General features: G+C 54.6%; 1 protein-coding gene across 2 annotated transcripts in view; it reads right to left on the minus strand.

Annotated features, from left to right (window-relative positions):
• Positions 1-4,009: 4,009 nt before the first annotated feature.
• THADA (THADA armadillo repeat containing) overlaps positions 4,010-18,389 on the minus strand; it is a 391,488-nt gene continuing 377,108 nt past the window's right edge. For both annotated transcript variants that reach the window (XM_045285791.1, XM_045285792.1), the window contains 2 exons: positions 6,739-6,908; positions 4,010-5,191 (listed from right to left, as the gene is read on the minus strand). In XM_045285791.1, the coding sequence (XP_045141726.1) occupies positions 4,805-5,191; positions 6,739-6,908 (557 nt within the window). In that variant the 3' untranslated portion in view covers positions 4,010-4,804. The remainder of the gene's footprint in view (positions 5,192-6,738; positions 6,909-18,389) is intronic.

Consider the following 18,389-nt stretch of genomic DNA (forward strand, 5'->3'; position numbering starts at 1 on the left):
GCAGCTGCTGGGGCTGGGCGCGGGGTGGGCGAGCGCGTGCAGGTTGCTGGCCGAGTGCCGTCGGAGGAAGCCCGGCGCGAAGGCCGAGCCCGGGGCGGCGGCCACGGGCGAGCCCACCGCCTTCTTGTCCAGCATGCTGTTCAGGCTGAGGTTGGCCAGGGATTTCTCCGTCTGCCAAAGCGAGGGGTGCAGGGGAGGGGTGAAAAAGGCGCCAGGGGCCAACTGCGGCGTTCACTTCCAGCCTGGCGACTTTGGTTTCCTTGGCAGATTTCGCCTCGGCCCCCCCACCCCCTTCCACCCTCCACCCGGCCACGAGCATTAAGTTGGCGCAGGGAGGAGGCGGGCGGCGAAGGGCGCCCACCGCGGGCCTTGCACGGCTGCGACATGTGACCCTCGCTCGTGGGCCGCCGGGATGGGCGGCGCATACCGGGACCGGGAAGCCCGGGGCGGCGTGGCCGCGGGTCGGCTCCGGCGACGCGAATCAGCTCCCTGGGTTCCCTTCCTTGGCTTCTTCCCTCCCAGCTCCTTTCCAGGCCCGCTCAAGGTGCCGGCTAGCACACCCTCCGGAAAACGCCGGGATTTCGCCCGACTCGAAAACCCAAGGTGGGGAGGGCGTCCCCCCGAGCCGCCGAAAGGAAGCCAAGTCTGAAAGCAACCCCAGCTTCCTGCCGGTCCTCCCTCCACCCAGCTCCCCCGCGTACCTTGCACAAAAAGTCGATGTCGTAGAAGGCAGAGAGAAGTGTGGTCGACATGTTTCTGGATCCTGTAATGGTCGGAGCGGCGGGCAGACAGGTCCGGAGCAGCCCTCGAGGCGGCGCGGCCCGGCTCGAGCCACGACGAATAACGGGAGAGGGGCGGAGGTGGGGCCGAAAGTTTGCCGGGGAGCTAGAAAAGAGGGAAGGGAAGCAGCGTGGACCGGTTTCAGTGCCCTGGAGTGCGGAATGGGGGGAAAGTTGAGGGAAGCAAAGAGCGCTCCTCCGCGCTCCCGGGGTGCCCGGCCCGCCCCCCCGCGCGGAGCCGACGGCAGCTCGCGGACTGGTGAAACTCCGCGGCCGGCCAGCGCGCGCCCTATATAGAGCTCGGAGCGCGGCAGCGGCGGAGGGCGCGCCGGGGGAGGGGACAGAACGCTGACCCGGCCGGGGTCTCCAGGCAACGCCGCCCGCCGGCTGGCGGACGTCAGCCTCCTTCCCGGCCTCCCATTGGTCGCCGCCAATTTTTTTCCTCTGGGGGAGGGGCGTAGAGCGGCCTTGGGGCGGGGCGGGCGGCCGGGGCGCGCTGGGCGGCGTGGTGAGCTCCCTGGGTGCTCCTGGGTGGGTGCGGGAAGGAGCGGCTCCCCGCGTGCTGGGCTTCGGGGTGGGAAGCCCCGGCACGTATAACGTAACGGGGGTTCTGCGGCTCTAGACGTGTCTTTCCTCGTCCGATCCTGCTAGGCAGGCGCTCGAGAGGAGCTTTTTATCTTTTACCCGTGGTTGTGTACGGGGCGCGGGAATTGCGAAACGCACCCCTATTGTCACCGTCCGTCCGCGCGCCCGGGGCTCCGGCCCGGGGGCGGGGGTTCCAGCCCTGGCACGTGGAGTCGCGGCCGGGTGGGGGCGGGCGAGGCCACGAGGCCGACCGCGGTAGCGGTCTTACCCGGCGGGGCCGGGCGCGTTTCTCCGCCCCCCTGCCCGCCCAATCTGCAGTAAACAGGGCTGGAGCGCCGGGGCGGCCGGGCCGGCTGAGTGTCTGAGGACAAGGCACTGGCTTTGCTAATCACATCACAAGACCTTGGGTCGGGGCCAAAGGCGCGGAGCTTCCCGGGCGGGGGAGCTGGTTGCAAAGACTGGCTGGGAGAGTCGCCCAGCACGGAGGCCACGTCCCGTCCATCTACCGCTGTGTTCGGCCTAGCCTTCCCGTATTCCTGGGGAAGTGGGGTTCAGCTGCCCACCGAGACTCCTCGCTCAGGCACAGCGTGGCCCTGGAACGCACTTTTAAGTCCTCTTTGGAGGCGGGGGGGGGGCGCCCCTTTTTAATTCGGCGCCGCCCGCAGGCCCGGGGCTGGGCACCGAAGACTTGGGTGGTGGACGTGCCTTCCCTCCGCTTCCTGCTCTTCGGCCCCACACCCCCCGCAACAGCCGGCGCGAAGGACTGCGCTTTGCCAACTCGGCGGGACTGAGCGCCCCGCCCCCGTCCGCGTAAGAGAACGGACGCCCCCCCTAGCGCCCAGGAAGGCTACTGCCGCGCCTTCTGGTCCCGCACACTTGTCCCTTCTGGCCTGTCCAGGCTGTCAAATAGCTGGAGTCCGGCTCTTGAGGTTGCACACCTGGCAAGCCAGGTCATGATTGGGTCGAAGCTGGAAGGCTGAGGGCCACACCCCCTCCCAACCCCGATTTTTTTTTTGCCATGCCTGCACTCGCTTTAAACAAGCCTGAACCCTCATTCTGGGACAGGCAACTTAAGAGTCCATCGGGCCTGTGGGGGGCTGTAGGATCTAAGACGGTGGGCTAGCGTGCAGGCCCCGCCCCTTTGACAGCCCCGGTGCTCTTGGTCAATGCACATCATCAGTTACTTGGGGTTTCTTGTAAAATCATGATTAACCTTGTTTACTTCTCTCTCACCAAGGGGAAAATGAGATAATATCTATGAGGGTATTTAAAAGTGAAACAAGTATAAGCTGCCTTACGTACTGAAAACATTTTAAACATACCAAAAATGCGTAGAAAGCCAGATCTCTGGGCCAGATGACTGGGGAGCCAAGAAATCTGAAGTTCTGAGTTGAGGGGCCAACATCTCGCAGTCTTGAACTTGGTGGCCAGAATGGTGGCCTCAGAAATGTTGAAAAAACTGCCTCACTCTTAGCATCCAGCTTCCCTGGTGGGTCGTGGGTTTATGCGTTGGCCTACTAACCGCAAGGCCAGCAGTGTGAACTCAGCACCGGCGGATACCGTTAAGTCAGTCTTGGAAACTCACCAGGTAGCTCTACACTGCCCCGAGTTGGAATTGACTCGATGGCAGTGAGTTGATTTAACACTCAGCCTGTACCTCCCCTGGACAGAGCTAGGCAAGTGTGGCTGGCATTTGGATGGTCTATCCAGGGCACCCACAAAACGGATGTCAGCAGCTGTTTAAGTGGCCTCTAGAGAGAGCAGGTATCCTCATTGCCACCCCCACCCCACAATGCATCAGGAAAAGGTGAAACAGTCACTTCTGTAGACACTGCTCTTAGGTCTGCGATCCGGTCTCAGATACAATACCAGTGGGGATGTCTGTCCCTCTCACCCTCCCAGGCTGCCCAAAGCTAAGATGGAAATCAAGGGTAATTCCCAGTTGGTGGGGAGAATACACACACACACACACACACACAGCCTAACATACATAATCTGGGGCCTAATGGTGCAAACTACCCAGGAAAGTTGGTGTCCTTTAAAGGACTAAACTGGAGCTATTGAGTGAACTTTTTCCTTGTCTTTTCCTTCAGGGGCCCGGCCTTTTCTCTAGGCTTCCATCACAGTGGCTGCGATATTCCTGTTAGGTGCTTCTCACTCAAACAGCAAATTCCATCTGAAATGTCAGCCTTTTCTGCAGTTGGAAACGATCATATGACAATCTCTAACATCAATAAAATAATTCGTTATTTTCTCTTTAACATCAATAAAATAATTCATGGGTTCCTGACTCAAGTAGCTTAAAATACTCCTAAGAAGTTAGAGAGCAAGCAGCTATGGGCACAAGTCACTTTTACAGAAAGCCAAGATGAAAAATAAACGTGGACAGGCTGAGACCCAAGCTAGGAATCTCAGGCCCTGTAAGAGTTCTTGAAATGACAACACTGAAAACTGAGCCCGGCTGCAAAATGTATGCAAGGGTGACACCTGCTGGCGATTTTGGGTAGAGGACTGGGGTGGCGTGGAAAGGTAAAGAAACCCTGGAGGTTTGGAGATCAAATCACGGAGATGGGCAGAAGTGCTTATCGCCATCTTAGGGAAGGATCTTTTTGTCACTGCCAACAAGCAAATGATCGTAAACAGTGTAAGCATCAAGTAAGTCATTTATTGTGGGCACCCCCACCCCCCCAGCCCAGGAGGCGCCTGCCCACAGAGCACGCTTCCTTCCTCTGGGTGGCAAGGGCTGGTTTCCTAGCCTTGTCAGCCTCTTTTGGGGGGCAAAGGGAGCTGTCAGTGGTTATTTTAATAGGAAGGAATGCATAAGTCACTGCAGGTCGTACATATGCAAACAATAAAAACAAAATCTGTATGAAGTTGATCAGTAATTCTCTCAGGATTCGACAGTTGGAATATATTCCGGCTGCCTCGCTGCAATGGAATGAAAGCTAGAACTCGGATCAAACGGGCTGTATGCCCACAAATCCAGCCCCTCTTCCCAGCCAACCAAAGAGGGGCGGGAGGGGGGAGATTGTGTTAAAACCGAATCCTGGAAAAACAGGACCCCAAACCACCCAAACCCCAATTCTGTATAGGGTCATTATGAGTTGACATGGACTGGGGGGGACCCAGTGAGTTGTTTTTCTTTGGGGGGGCACAGCCAGTTGACGGGCTGTGGCTGGATGTTCGAGGTGTTGGGGAGCAAAAGAGGCTAATTCAGGCCTGCAGGTGGCCTGCACCTGGGAACCCAGAAAACATTCCGGGAGGTAGTCCCGTCACGTCATGCTTCGTGCAGTCGCTGCAGGGAGCTTGGCGGGAGGACAGGCCACGAGCCTGGGCGCACAACTGGGGAGGCGTGAAGAGGGGGTGCGGGTGGTATGTTCCCATTCCTGCAGATTGAGTGAAGGAAAGAGCCCGCCCCTCACCCCTTCAAACATCTTTCCTCAACACGTCCTTCCAGAGGTAGCTGAAGGCGCTTCTGGAGGAGATTCTGAAGCATTGAGAACTTGGCTTTTTTCTTGGTCCTGTCCTTCCAGAAGGGCCAGCAGCCTCTGACAAGCCAAAGTCCTTTCCTCCTGAAGGCGCAGTCTGGTGACCTCCGCCGTCTTCAGAAACACGGCATTGGGGGGCAGCTTTCTGAAGAGGTCGGAGAGGAGGCGCTGCTGCTCAGACACTGTCCTTCGGAGGGGCTGGAGGCTCGGGGGGCTGGCGGGACGCGGGCCGGGTCTGGAAAGCAGCTGGAAGAGATGTTTGTAGAGGCATTTCACAAAGACCAGGGTCTCGGCCCAAAAGCTGACGTCTGTTTTTTCGAATAGGTAGTCGTCGTCCACCTAAACCCAGGAAAAAGCCAAATGTCAGCTTAATGGGGAACGCTGACAAGTCCCAGGCTGGGCCAGCTGCAGGAGAGGCACGTCGTCCCCCCCCCCACTGCCCAAGGGCCCCCTCTCGCCTGTCAACACCCACGCACACACCCATGTGCAGCCTTGAAAGTCACTTTCTGTTTTCACTCAGGGTGCATCTCCCCCGGGGAGGAATTTCCCCCCTAGACTTAACATGACCTTTGATAACGATGTGTTTGTGGCTCAAAGTTGGGATATTTTGGGTGCCTGATGTTGAAAGCTAGGTGCACAGGGAACCTCAGCATGCAAGTGGTCCTGGAGCTAAGGGGTGGGGGTGGGGGCCAGGAGGGAGGATGGGAAGATTCAGGAGCAAATAATCAGCCAGCCCCAGGTCCCGGTCTCTAGCAGGAAGCCCGGTGTCCATGTGCTGGGGGGGGGGAGGGGGGGCGGTCCTCCAGGCTGGTTTATCACAGACTCCCTGGGTCGGTCTCCACGTTCCCTATCATCAGGCTGCTGTTGGGAGGCCCGGTCTGCTCGGGAGCCTGGACAACCAGCAGAGGCAGACACTGGGGGCCAGATTTTCATATCCCAAGATGTTTTCCCTGCTCACCTGGGCCCTCGGTTTCCTCATCTATTAGTGTGTCGGCCCACAGCTGGAGAGGGCTAGTGGCTTCCTGAAAGCAGCCAGTGCCCTACAAGAACCCTGTTTATTGGGAAATACGTCATCCTTGTCCTTGGGGAGGCCTAGGCTGCTCCGGTGATGTCACTGAGGTGGATGTCACCCAGCAAGGTGACTCATGGTATCACTCCCCACACATAGACCTCAGACGAGACCATATTCCCTTAGTAACGTTTATTACCAATTTGAATAATTGATTAACGTGATAAATACCTTGACTTACTGCCATTCAGTTGATGCTGACTCATGGTGACCCTACAGGACAGGGTAGAACTGCCCTGTGAGTTTCCGAGAGTAGAAAGCCTCATCTTTCTCCCGAGGAGCAGCTGGTGGTTTCAAACTCCTGACCTTGCTGATCACAGCCTAATGTGTAACCGCTACTCCTCAGGAGCACCCGCAAAGGTAGTCTAGAGTTTTTAGCCTTGAAGATAGATTGATAGGTGTAAGCTAGGCTTATGAAAAATGTTTTTGTTGTTCTAACTTTACAGGGTTATTTTCATTAAAAAATAATACATTTTTTTTGCTGAAATACCATGCAGATTTTACTGAGAGTCATTTTGCTGGGTCCTCTGAAAGTGGCCTGGAGCAGTCTGTACCTTCCCTACTCCGCTAGGGATGTCCCCGGGCCCCTTTCCAAGTCCTGCTCCCGCACTGATCTGCAGGCTGCCCACTGGAAGTCCCAAAGCAGCTTTTCCTGTGATCCCTCCCACGCCACTGCAGCACCCGTAGGTGGAGGCTTTCACCCTGGGCCTGCCTCTGTATCCAAGCACACCCCAGTGCGTTCAGTGGAGCTTGCTACGTGCGCTGTCCACTGAGCTCAGGACATGCCAGCCGGCACCACCCCCTGGAGCCCAATTACCTGACTTGAGCTCACCACACAGTCTGCAAAGTCATCAGCCTCGCCCAGCAGCCATCTCAGCAGGATGGGGACCCCGGGGGCCAGCTGGTCCCACTGCTGGAGCAAGTCACACAGGATGTCCAGGCCGAGGGTCAGCGCGATGGGGGCGTCCACCTGGCAGCTGGCAAACTCTGCAGAGACAGGAGGGGCGGGGGCGGTTGCAGACAGGGTACCGTGAGGGCCCAGGTAAAACCACTGCCACCAGCCAGCAGGGCAGCTGAGCGATGGGAGGCTAGAATTCCACTTCCGGGCCTGCTGACTGTGCATCGGAAATGAGTCACAGGTCTCACCACCCTGCTCCCCTGCTCCCTCTCCCAGGGTGGGCAGCAAAAGCCCCACCTGCAGGACTGGGCGGCTCTCAGCCTTCTGCCTCCCCAGGCGTCAGGACCGCAGCCCGTCCCAAAGTGGCCTGTGCAGTGCAGGTGCCCACAGGGCGGGGACCCCTCCAGTTTGCTCCTTCCCCTTGTTTAGGGGACAGCTCTAAATATCTGTGAGCGCAGGTCAGCAAGCTTTTTCTTAAAGGGCCAAAGAGGAAATATTTCAGATGTGGTGGTCCACATGGTCTCCATCACAAGTGCTCGACTCATAAGCACCGGTCCAGAGGCAATGCCAGGACACAAGCAAGTGGGTGTGATGTGCCCCCCCACAGTGTCATTCCCCTGTCTCTGGAAAGACTGATTCTTTGGTCTCCTCCCCTACCCCCCATTGAAAGACGCAGAAACTCCCTAACCGATGGCGGTGCAAACCCGGGTGGGGGAGAAGGCGGGAGACCAACAAGGAATGCAATCAAGCACACAGGAGCCCAGGCCTCTGGGGGACCCCCAGATCATGACCTTTTACCTTCCGCTCTGGAACTGAGCTCACCTGATGGTAAGATACCGGAATCATCGACCACTTAAGATCCCAAGCGCAGCAGTTGCCCAAGGACTGAGGGTTAGGAAAGGAGGTTCCGAGAACGAGGAGAGGAGGAAGAATGGAATGAGACGAGAAGGAGACGGGGAGGAGGTGAGATGGGAGGTTGAGGGGGCTGCGATAGACGGATTCAATCAGAATGCGCATGAGTTGTCAAGTGTGAAATTACGATCCACTGGGTCACGATAAAGTTAAAAAAGGAAGATAAAAAGAGGCCACGTAGCAGGCCAGGCCCCAGCAGAGGCTTCAGATGCCAGCCAGCCAGCCCCAACCACTGGGTTCTGCCTGCAGCCACCATGTCCCTTAGCCTGTAAGTCTCACCCATGGAGGCCCGGGGCACCATGGAGCCGAGAGAAGACATCTTCCTGCGCCCGCTCTGAATGCCTAATGACGTGATGGTCGTATGCGAGGAAAGCCAAACCAGACTGTGAACACCTGGTTTGTAGAAGCCTCTGGATGACTGTGGATGCCCCAAATCCATGTGCACGGGCCCCACATGGTTAAGTTAAGTCTCTGGTGAATCTCCTGTGACCGCAGGTGAGGGGTGTGAGTGGCTGTTATCGGAGAGCATTGCAAAGTTGCCGATGGCAGAATGTAATACCCGATCACTGGATCTCCCTTTTGACCCATTTCAAAGTTGTTTCAGGTTTTAATATTTCCTGCTCTCTCTCTGATGGAGGGTTTCTATGTTTCGTCTCGTCCTTGCTGTTGGCCCTTTTGGTTGGTTGGTTGGCTTTGCATGATTTTCTGCCGTCTGAAGTCCAGGAGCAGTAGATCCAGTTACTGGATAGGGGCACGGCAGCGGAGGGTGGGGGGCATGGGGAGCTAGCAACAAGGAGTACGAGAAGAAAATGTTGTGGGATCTATTCTTAATATGACTGCATGATTAAATCATATACTATGTGAAGTTTACGTCAATAAAACGATTTAGAACAAAACAAAATGAAACAACCCCAGCAGAGGTGAGGGATGTACGGGCTGAGACTATCATTTGCTCATTTCTGTCTTAGAATTCATTTCTTCACAGGCTTGTTTCCATTGGGGGGGGGGCTGCTGCTGGAAGAGTAGAATGGGGAACAGAAGGAGGGAGTGGGTGCCTTAGAGCAGCCCCTGCCCCAGACACTCGCTGCCTCGTAGTGGCCCCACAGGACAGAGCAGAACTCCCCCTGTGGGTTTCTGAGACTGGAACTCTGTGGGGTCAGAAAGCCTCATCTTTGTCCTGCGGAGCAGCTGGTGGTTTTGAACTGCTGACTTGGCCATTAGTGGTCCATCATGGCCCCAGGGCTCCTGGAGGTCTGAAACAGGGTACTGAGATCCTCTCATTCAGCGATGAACCTAATCCAGCCAATACCCTGATTGGTGCCAACAACTGTCTTTCAATGACCCACTTCTGTGGGACCTGTCTCTTCCAGATCCAGAGCCTCCAACTCCAGCACACAGGCCTGTCCTTGACCACTGGTCCCCCACAGGCAGTGGAGGGTGTAGTGCCCCCAGGGTGGTGAGCCTGGCTTACTGGATGGCCCCACAGAGGGAGGCCCACTGTGTGCCAGGCCCCCCACCTACTGTGTGCCTTCTTTCTAACCCTTCCCACACCCTAGGGGTCGGGCACCATGGTTGCTACTTCATGGCTGAGGTAACTGGCCCCAGAAATGCCAACCATTGCATAGCTACAAGGCTGAGCTCTAAATGGCTATAAAGAATCAGCAACAGGTTTTCTGGGAGTGCTCTGAGGATCAGCAGCAACTATCAAGAGATGTGGGGTTTCTACAGCACGATAAATAAGGTTGGTGATCCTCCAGCAGGGCTCCCAACCAACCAAACTCACTGTCCCTGAGCTGATCCCAGCTCATAGTGACCTTCTAGGGCAGGGCAGAACTGGCCCCGTGTGTTTCTGAGACTAACGCTTTATGGGGATAGAAAGCCTCGTGTTCCTCCCATGGGGCAGCTAGTGGTTTCGAACTGACCTTGTGGTGAGCAGCCCAATGCATAACCACGATGCCACGAGGGCGAGGAGGGCATGTGGACTACCGAGAGGGCAAGGACTCCAACCATCAAAAGGCCAGACAGTCCCCTTCTCAGCATCCCACCGAAATCCCTATGCCCACCCGCCAGTGCCCTTGCTCCCCAGGCTACTGGCTCCACAGCCTGGGGCCTGGATGGACGCTGGGAAACAAGCGGAGGAGGAGGCAGGGGGAGAGGCAAAAGGCCAGCCTGGCATTCGATCTTGAGCCAGGCCTTCACCTACAGCACAGACTGCTTCCTCTGTGCCAGGCACAAAGAGCTTGGACCGCACGCATCCGGTGACACATTTGAGGACCAGCAGAGGACCCGATACACAGCAGATGCCCACGGGATGCCCGCGCACGGCTCTGGGAGTCATGCCGTCTTTTCCTTTCCCCCTGCTTGGTTTGAACAATGTATTTACACTGGAACTGGCACAGAGAAAGCATTTTTTAAAACGGTAACTCGTATTATTCTCGACAATAATGAACACTGCACTTCTGCTGCCATCGTCCTCTGAGGGAGCTACGTCTCGAGGCTGGGGTAACGGGCCCCAGTTTGCTCAGCCAGCAGTGGTGCTGTGGAGATGCCCGCCTGCCCCTCCCTCCCCTCACCGCACCCTGCAGCGTGACAAGGAGAAACTCCAGCGCCCCATGGAGATGAAGAAGTCCGACTTGGTTTGATTACTTCTTCATTAAAAAGAGCTTCCTGCTGGGGGCCATGTTTTGAAAAACGATCAAAGCTGTAAGCCCTCAGCATTGTGGTCCCAAGCAGTCGTCATCTGCGTATCCTGAGGTCTTTCAGGAAACTGACCTTCTGATCCGTTCCTCTCTCTCCATCCTCCTTGCCTGTCTCCTTAAGATAAGGGCGGAAAGTCCCAAAGGGGGAAAAGGTTCCATCCACCAGCAAAATCCGTGCCTGCAGCTCAGGCATCGCGACTGCTTTTGTGTCTGTGAGAAGCAAGGGGAAGGGGTCAGAGGTGCCCCGGCCAACAGGATAGACAGCTCCCATCCTGCGCCATTGTGCGGAGAGCCGTGCTTAGGAAGGGCCGAGAGAATGAAGGGCGTGACGTGGACCCAAGACAAAGACTGGGGAGATCTGTGATCCCACGTGCGTCAGTGGAGAACTGTTCTCCATAGGGCTTTCGGTGGCTGGCTTTTGGAGCATCCAATCACTAGGCATTTCTTTCAAGGTGCCCCTGGGTGGGCTAGAATCTCCAACCTTCCAGCTCGCAGCTGAGTATGTTAACCATTTACACTGCCTGGGGACCGTCTTGGCTCAAGTGGACCTGGATAAAATGAGAACCACCTAAACCTTGGCCATGGAGCCATGGTAGCACAGTAAGCTGGGTTGCTAACTGAAAGGTTGACGGTTCAAACCTACCAGCTGCTCTGGAGAAGAAAGAGGAGGCAGTTCGTTTTCATAAAGATTGAGAGCCGTGGACATGCTTTCGATCAGTCTACTTTGTCCTGTAGGTTGTGTGCGATGGAACTGACGGCATGGGAGTAGGCTTGATTGATTTTGGTTTGCAAAGCTGACTGGCAAGAAGAGGAGGTAAGAGCAGGGAAGGCTGGGGTTTTGGGGTTGGATTAATTTCTCTGGGTTGAGGGGTCTGATCCATCCATCCGAATTCCTCCTTTCACTCCCTTGTATTGGACTAAGTTTGCTCATCAGAACACCCCTGGCCAAATAACCTGTGAAGAGCAGCATAGTAGGAATTCTCACCCTAATATGCAGGCTGGCCAGATTTTCCTGGGCTCTCCAGCCCATCGGCAAGGCGAGAGAGCAGGTGATGGCGCTACAGTGCGCATGACCAATCTGCTGCATGACCAGAATAGCCAGACCACCTCAAAAAAAAAAAAAGGAGCAAAATTGATAGACTCACACTTCCCAAGTTCAAATCTTACTCTAAAATTAATGCAATCAAGGCAGTGTGGGACCTGTACGCTGTATGCCATACTGACATATAGGTCAATCGGCTAGCACGGGGTGTAGAAATAAGCCCTGATACAGGCATTGGATTTCCAGCAAGGGGACCAAAGCCATTTCACTGAGAAAGAAGAATCATGTCAACCCATGTGCTGAGCCAAAAGGGTATCGTCCACACAAAAGACTGAAGCTGACGCCTTATGTCACACCATATTAAAAAAAAAATTAAAACTCCAATTTTTTCACTTAAATGAAAACACTGGCCAGCACACGTTTTGGTGCCTCAAAGGTTACACTTGTTTCTGGGAGCACTTGACCCGCTGATCCCCCAAATGGCACCAGTTTTCCCCTAACTGCTGGGTTTGAGATACAGCGCATATGACATACGCCACTCTTCACTCTGCTTTCATCTAGCGTGAGCTAGCCGGAGCTGGAGGGAGTGCAGGCTGGCCTTATTTGTAGTACTTTGTGTTGTACTAAATAGTTAGGTCACATGGTAGCCTGCGATCCAAAGATACAGTTGAGCAGTGCAAATTACATGAACTTGGAATCTTCCCCGAGTACCACTTCACCTTTATTAGGAACTGAATAGCAGGCAGTTCCAATCTGCTATCTTAAAAAGGGGGCCAGGAATAATAGTGTACAACACATAAGGAGGCCTGAGGGTACTGTGGGGTACACAAGCCCACCAGCTAGTCTGAAAGAGTAAGATACAACTTTCTGCTCTGATAAAGCTTTACAGCCTCGGACACCCACAGGGAAAGTTCCCCTCTGCCCTACAAGGAAGAACACACAGAGATGCCAAGACTGCAGAAATTCAGGAGAGGAAAGGGCACTGTGGGCAGGCGTGAGAGGGAAGTATGCCATCTCTGAGCCGCAGCCTCTCGGTGGCTATGCAGCTAAGGAAAGTGTGGAATAAATCCATTAGAGTCCCTCTGTGCGCTGCCACCAGGGAAATTGCTTGGAAATGAACAAATCAGCCCTTAGAACCCGTCTGTTCAGTGCAGTGCCTGCCATCCTTACGAAGGGTGACTCACACGGGGTTTCAGGACCCAGGGCCTCGTGTCTGCCTTCGCTGCATGGACTTCCTCTTGCTACGCCCCAGCAACTCCTTACTGACTGACATTCCTGGTAGTGAACACTGGGGGGACGGGAGGGTGGGGCGGGAGGGCTGCTCCCTCTGCTGCCTTCATTCCCATCTCCACGAAGAGGCTCACCTCAAGCTGGGAGCTAGGCTGGCTCAGGAAGAGCTGGTGTTCTCCCACTAAGGGAAGTGTGGGTTACCTTCTAGTCAGGTAGACCAGTGAGCTCATCTTTCACTGTGCTGATGGAAAGGGAAATGTTGGTGTGGACTCTGTTTCCATGCCAATCTGGAAGGTCCTTTCAGGCCAGGGCTTACAAACCCACAGTCTGCTTCTCAAGTACTATGGGAGAGAGGCCTTCCAGACAGAGGCCACTGGTCAAGTCTCCTTCCCAGCGTTTGCTAGGCGTCCACACGCCAGCACGGTGACTGCTGAGCAAATGCCATGGGTTGGCGTCTCCGTGTCCCTAACTAGACTGGTTGCAGTCAAGCGTGATGCCAAGAGAACTGTTCCATGGGTTTTCGTGGCTGTAATCTTTGTGGAAGCAAATCACAAGGCCTTTTTTCTGTGGGCGAGTTCACACCGCCAACCTTGACGCTAGAGGTCCAGTGCAAACTGCCACCCGGGGACCTTTTGGTGTGGGCCCCTAGCGCTACAGAGTACTGTTTCTGGAACCTGTGGGAAATCCCTCAGCTTTAGGGGGCCAGCTAAGGTGTGGGATGGCCTTGTCATCCATCCATCCATCCATCCATCCATCCATCCATCCATCCATCCATCCATCCACCCACCCACCCACCTACCAATCCAATTTTATCTGTCTACAAATATGTTCCTACTCACCTGACAATGCACGGGGCTGCCTCCACCACAAAGACTGAGCCAGCCTAAATTGCCCCGAGTTGAGAAATTGTGCTTAAAACCTCCTCCGACACCACTTGTCTCTGGATTAAAGACTCTTCAGGCAGACAGTCTAGCAGATGGATGGTGGGCATTTCCAGTCTTCATCAGAGGCCCTGGGGTCTACAGGGCCCAGGAAGAAAAGCACACCTCCTCATCTGAGCTCCCTCGCTCCCCTAACTCGCCCTCCCTCCCAGCCTCCCTGCCAGCCCCTGTGCAGCAGGTACGTCCTTCAGATGGACAGCTCACTGGGTGCCTGCCATTCAGAGCTGGAGATCTGTTGCCAAGGCTGGAGGAAAGCATCACCACTGGGGAGTTTAAACATACTTGGGAAAAGAGCCGTCAAATATGAACAATTGGCCTTTTCTTCATTTTCTACCTATCTTTGATTGGAAGAAGTGGCCCAGTTTCCCCAAATTTCTTGGGGACCCAGCTTATGAAAAAACAGAATCCCCATGGTCAAGCCATATGCCCCCCCAAAATCTTTGCTCTGCCAGATGTAAAGATATTTCCTGGTGCCGATCATGAAACCAGAAGTACCCTAAAAATCTTTTGTTTTCATCTCCAAGACACGGTGATTTTTAAAAACCTGTGCTTTTAAAGTAAAGCCAAAAACCAAAACAAACAAAAAACCCCTGTAATTTTAAGAAAATGTGGCCCCACCTCATATCACTGCAAATAAGTCCCCTGCAACTGATTTTAAAAACGGAGAGAGCCAATATGAATGAAAACAGAAAAGCATTTCACGAGAGTCAAAGTGTGTATGTGCTTCACTTCACCAAAAAAGGACTGATCGTTAGGAGTTAGATCGTTAGAACTGCTCAGAGCTTCGGAGAACACTTGCATTAAATCACTTCCAACCACACCAGAGTCACACAGACGTCATCCTTAGGCAACAATGGTGATTTTTTAAGAAGGCCTGGAGCGAGGGGCTTCCAGCCAGAGGAAGAGAGGAGCTGGGCCCACCAGTTCCTAGCCCTCAGGGCACTTGAACTTGAGCACATCCAATTGTTAGGACATTAAATAGCTCATCCCCAATTAGAGTGGCTTCTAACCCTAATGTTTTCTGAGATATAAAAAAGCAAATTAGACATAGGTGTGTGTGTGTGTGTGTGTGTGTGTGTGTGTGTGTGTGAGAGAGAGAGAGAGAGAGAGAGAGAATATGAATCTACGCATGACTGAGGAAAGTGGGAGCACCCAGGGCTACCGAGGAGGAGGCAACCGACACGGAGCCCCTTCAGGGAGTCTTCTTGCCTGCTGAACTGTGAGAAAATCACGGACTGCTTTTTAAATGTGGTATTTGTGTCACAGCAGTGCCAGGACACCAAGACACAGTTTCGTATGCAACTCACTGCCCTGTCTGTCCCGTGGGGCTTTCCTGAGCTTGGCGGGAGTGGCCCTCGGCCCCTGGTAGTCTCAGAGCAGGAATAATGCAGGCCTGCCCACTGCATCCTGGTATTTGAAGGGGTCATGAGACAGGAGTGAACCGAGTCCGGATCAGAGATGCTCTGGACCACTGTGTCTGAGCCTGACATTTCTCCTTTCAGCGCAGATTCCTCGGGCTGTGTCAGGCCTCCCCTGGGCTAGGTGCAACGTCAACACCAGGTGTGCTGACTCCCTCTCTGGCACTTCTGTGCAAGTCCCTCTGCCGGGCCTCCCAGAGTGCTCAGTCCCCTCCACTGTGCATGCACATCAGTTCACTTCTACGTAATCACTTGTCCCCACGCACGCCTCCTGGAAAGGACAGCCTGCTCCCTAGCCCCCTTCCTTCAATAAGTCAGGGAGGGTGGGCCCTGGGGAGCCGGGGATGGGAAGCTTACAATGAGCATGCTCACAGACTGGGGGGAGGTGGGGGAGGGCTGGGCAGCAGTGAGAGGCCCTTCTGTGAGGCTGGGGCAGGGTTTAACAGTTCTGCCGACACAACCAGTGTGGATCTTGCCGTTTCTCTCCTGTCCCATTCTTCCACGATTAACCTTTTTGTTCCCTGTTCATTTTCCTTTTTGGAACATATTTCCTCTCAGTCTGGACCTCCTTCTGAATCCTTTGTGAAGCTTCTCTGACCTTTGGCATCACCACCTCCCCAGCCCTGCCCTCCTCCCTCGTCCCCCCGTTCCCACTCTCAGCCTTTCGGCTGACTCAGGGCTCTAGATCGGGAGAGGAAGGAACCAAAGACTCGGGTCACCAGAGCCTGAAGGTTACGGTTTGGATTGGAAAGAACTGGGGAGGATGGTTTTTTTTCTCTCCTGAGGGTTTTAACATGACCCTCTTCCAGCCGCTCTGGGAACCCCCAATGTTCCTTGGCGAATCGGACTCCCCCCCCCCCCATTCGCAGGCTCCCCAACGCTAAACAGAGCAAGCACAGTCATGCGGTGAGCAAGACCAGGTATGGATCACCCCTAGGTGATTTTTCAGATTTCTAAATAGTGCTCACAATAGTAAAAGCCCGTGATTTCAAACTTCCTGGGAATTTTATATCTTGAAGCTGAGTTCACTCCAAAGCCGGCCAAGGCTTTTCTTATCTGTCCCCTGTGGCCATCACCCCGCCCAGTAGCCACTGCCCATCTGCCCCGGGCCACTGGGAAATGTCAGCCGGAGGAGAAGCCCGTGTGTGGGCGGGAAGGGAGTGGCCCACAGACATGTCTCTTTCAAGTACAAGCCAAGAGGGGAGAGGGCAGAGGGGAGAAGAGATCAGCTGCCCCATTAGCTGGTGGGGAGAGCACTTGGGTTTTCACGGTCTTGAGACTCCAGAGTCCACGGCCCAGGAAAGCTTTCCTTTCACTGTCCGAGGGATTTGGAGGACAAACTCTGGGGAAACGCGGGTTGTTTTTGACCTTGAGGGTGTTTTGATCTTGCCATGAATGTTGCTGGTAAAAATAGTCCGCCGAAACCCACACCGACAATGGCTACGTAGCACATGACAGAATTCACAAGTGACTGACCAATGAATGAAATGTGTTAATAACAATGAATGATGCCAGAAACCACCCGCACCGTGGGGGAGGGGACAACCGTGGGGGAGGGGACACCGTGGGGGAGGGGACAACTGGACCTGGTGGAAATAAACCTCAAAAGACAATGGCAAGCGAAAAGCGGACAGTCATTATAACACGGGATATGGTGATCTTCCTGACCAAGGCTTTTGACCCCAAGTAAAATCGCCCGTTGTTAAATCACACAGAAGAGAGCTGGCATGTAGGCGCCAGCCTCGGATCACTCTCTATCGCGTTGCCCCTGGGTGGCAGGTCCCCCCCGGCTGTCTCAGCCACCACATGTCCCTTCCTCGTGACGTTCTTCCCCTGCTGCACCGAGCTACTGGCTCGAAGCACCCAGCACTGTCCAGAGGGTCTTTTCCCCACTGATCATCAGAATCTTCTGGTGAACTCACTCATGTCCAGGTAAGTTTCCGGTGCTGCGGTCTTGTTTCTTCAGCTTCTTTCCAAAATCTATCCATCCAATAGCAGATGAAAGGGAGGCAACGGACCAAGTCAGAGCAGGTCTAAGAAGAGTGGCCACCACGAAAGGCCCTTCCTGGGGAAGAGCAGGAGAGTGTGACCAGAACAGAGGAAACCCCAACCCAACCCACTGGAGCCGACTCACAGGACCCGAGAGGGCAGGGTGGAACTGTCTCTGTGGGCTTTTGACAGTGGAACTCTGAACAGGAGTAGAATGCCCCTTTTTCCCAGAACGGAGGAGGGCAGGTCATTCATTCAGTTCTGGGCATGAGGGGCTTTAAAGAAACAAGGGTGGGGCCAAAAGTACCTCAGGAGGGCGTGATCCTCCTAGGATACATTTCTAAGACACTAACCCTGAGAAAGGGAGCCCTTGATGGCGTAGTGGATACCGAGTTGGGCTGTGTACCACAAGGTCAGTGGTTCTAGCCATTCCACCAGCCATTCCAAGGGAGAAAGACGAGGCTTTGTGCTCATGCAAAGACTGACAGTCTCAGGGAGAAGAAAAACATTATGAGTCTCAAATATTAGTCAGAATCGACTCCAGGGCAGTGAGAGCTTGTTTTTTAAAAACCCCAAGAAGGACTGTATATGTATATGTATACCCTTCTTCCTGTCAAATGTCACACAGGAATCCATAGGGGCTGAGAAAGACAGTGGACTAAGAGGAGCTAGTCCTCCCTCCCTGCGGTGGGCCCAGGTTTCCATGCGGGCAGGTGGTCTAGAACAGGGAGGACGAGAAAGGCTGCTAGCCTAGGAGGGTGGTCTCAGGAAGGAGCCACTGAAGAGGAGCCCTGGCTCTCCTGTGCTTCATCCCGTTGGGGGGGGGAGGGAGCACGGCATTTCCCTTCTAAAATCAACTGCAAGGTAAGATCGACGTAAGCGGAGCCTGTGAAACGGAGTTTTATGCCGAGAGCAGAGATCAGATCACAAAGCCCCAAAGAGAAATCTCTTGACCTGAATTACACAGACTGATCGTCTGGTTTCCATTCACTGCCTGGGTCTGTTTTATAGTTGTGCTTTTTCATGAACGCTTTTAAGGGAGGCCATTCCCTGACATCATGCAAAGAAAATGCCTGCGTACATTACATTACAGAACGGCGCTCTTGGAAGAGAACACCGCCATGAAGCCGGCCAGTCCTGTTTCTTTCGCTTTAAAGACCTCTGCGTGCGTGCTGCCCTCTCAAAGCCGAGGCCCCCAATGTTAGCTCTCCCAGCCCCCACCTCTCAGAGGGCTCTAGGGCAGTGACCTGGGAAACCACCATGCCACGGTTCTGTGGACCTGGGTCCTCCCCGCAGCGGAGATGTGGCCCGGCCACCGTCCTGAACCAGCTGGTCAAAT

This window comes from Echinops telfairi, unplaced genomic scaffold, assembly GCF_000313985.2.
Source record: "Echinops telfairi isolate 266 unplaced genomic scaffold, ASM31398v2 ScPeMD7_7475;HRSCAF=8513, whole genome shotgun sequence".
Classification (NCBI taxonomy): Eukaryota; Metazoa; Chordata; class Mammalia; order Afrosoricida; family Tenrecidae; genus Echinops; species Echinops telfairi.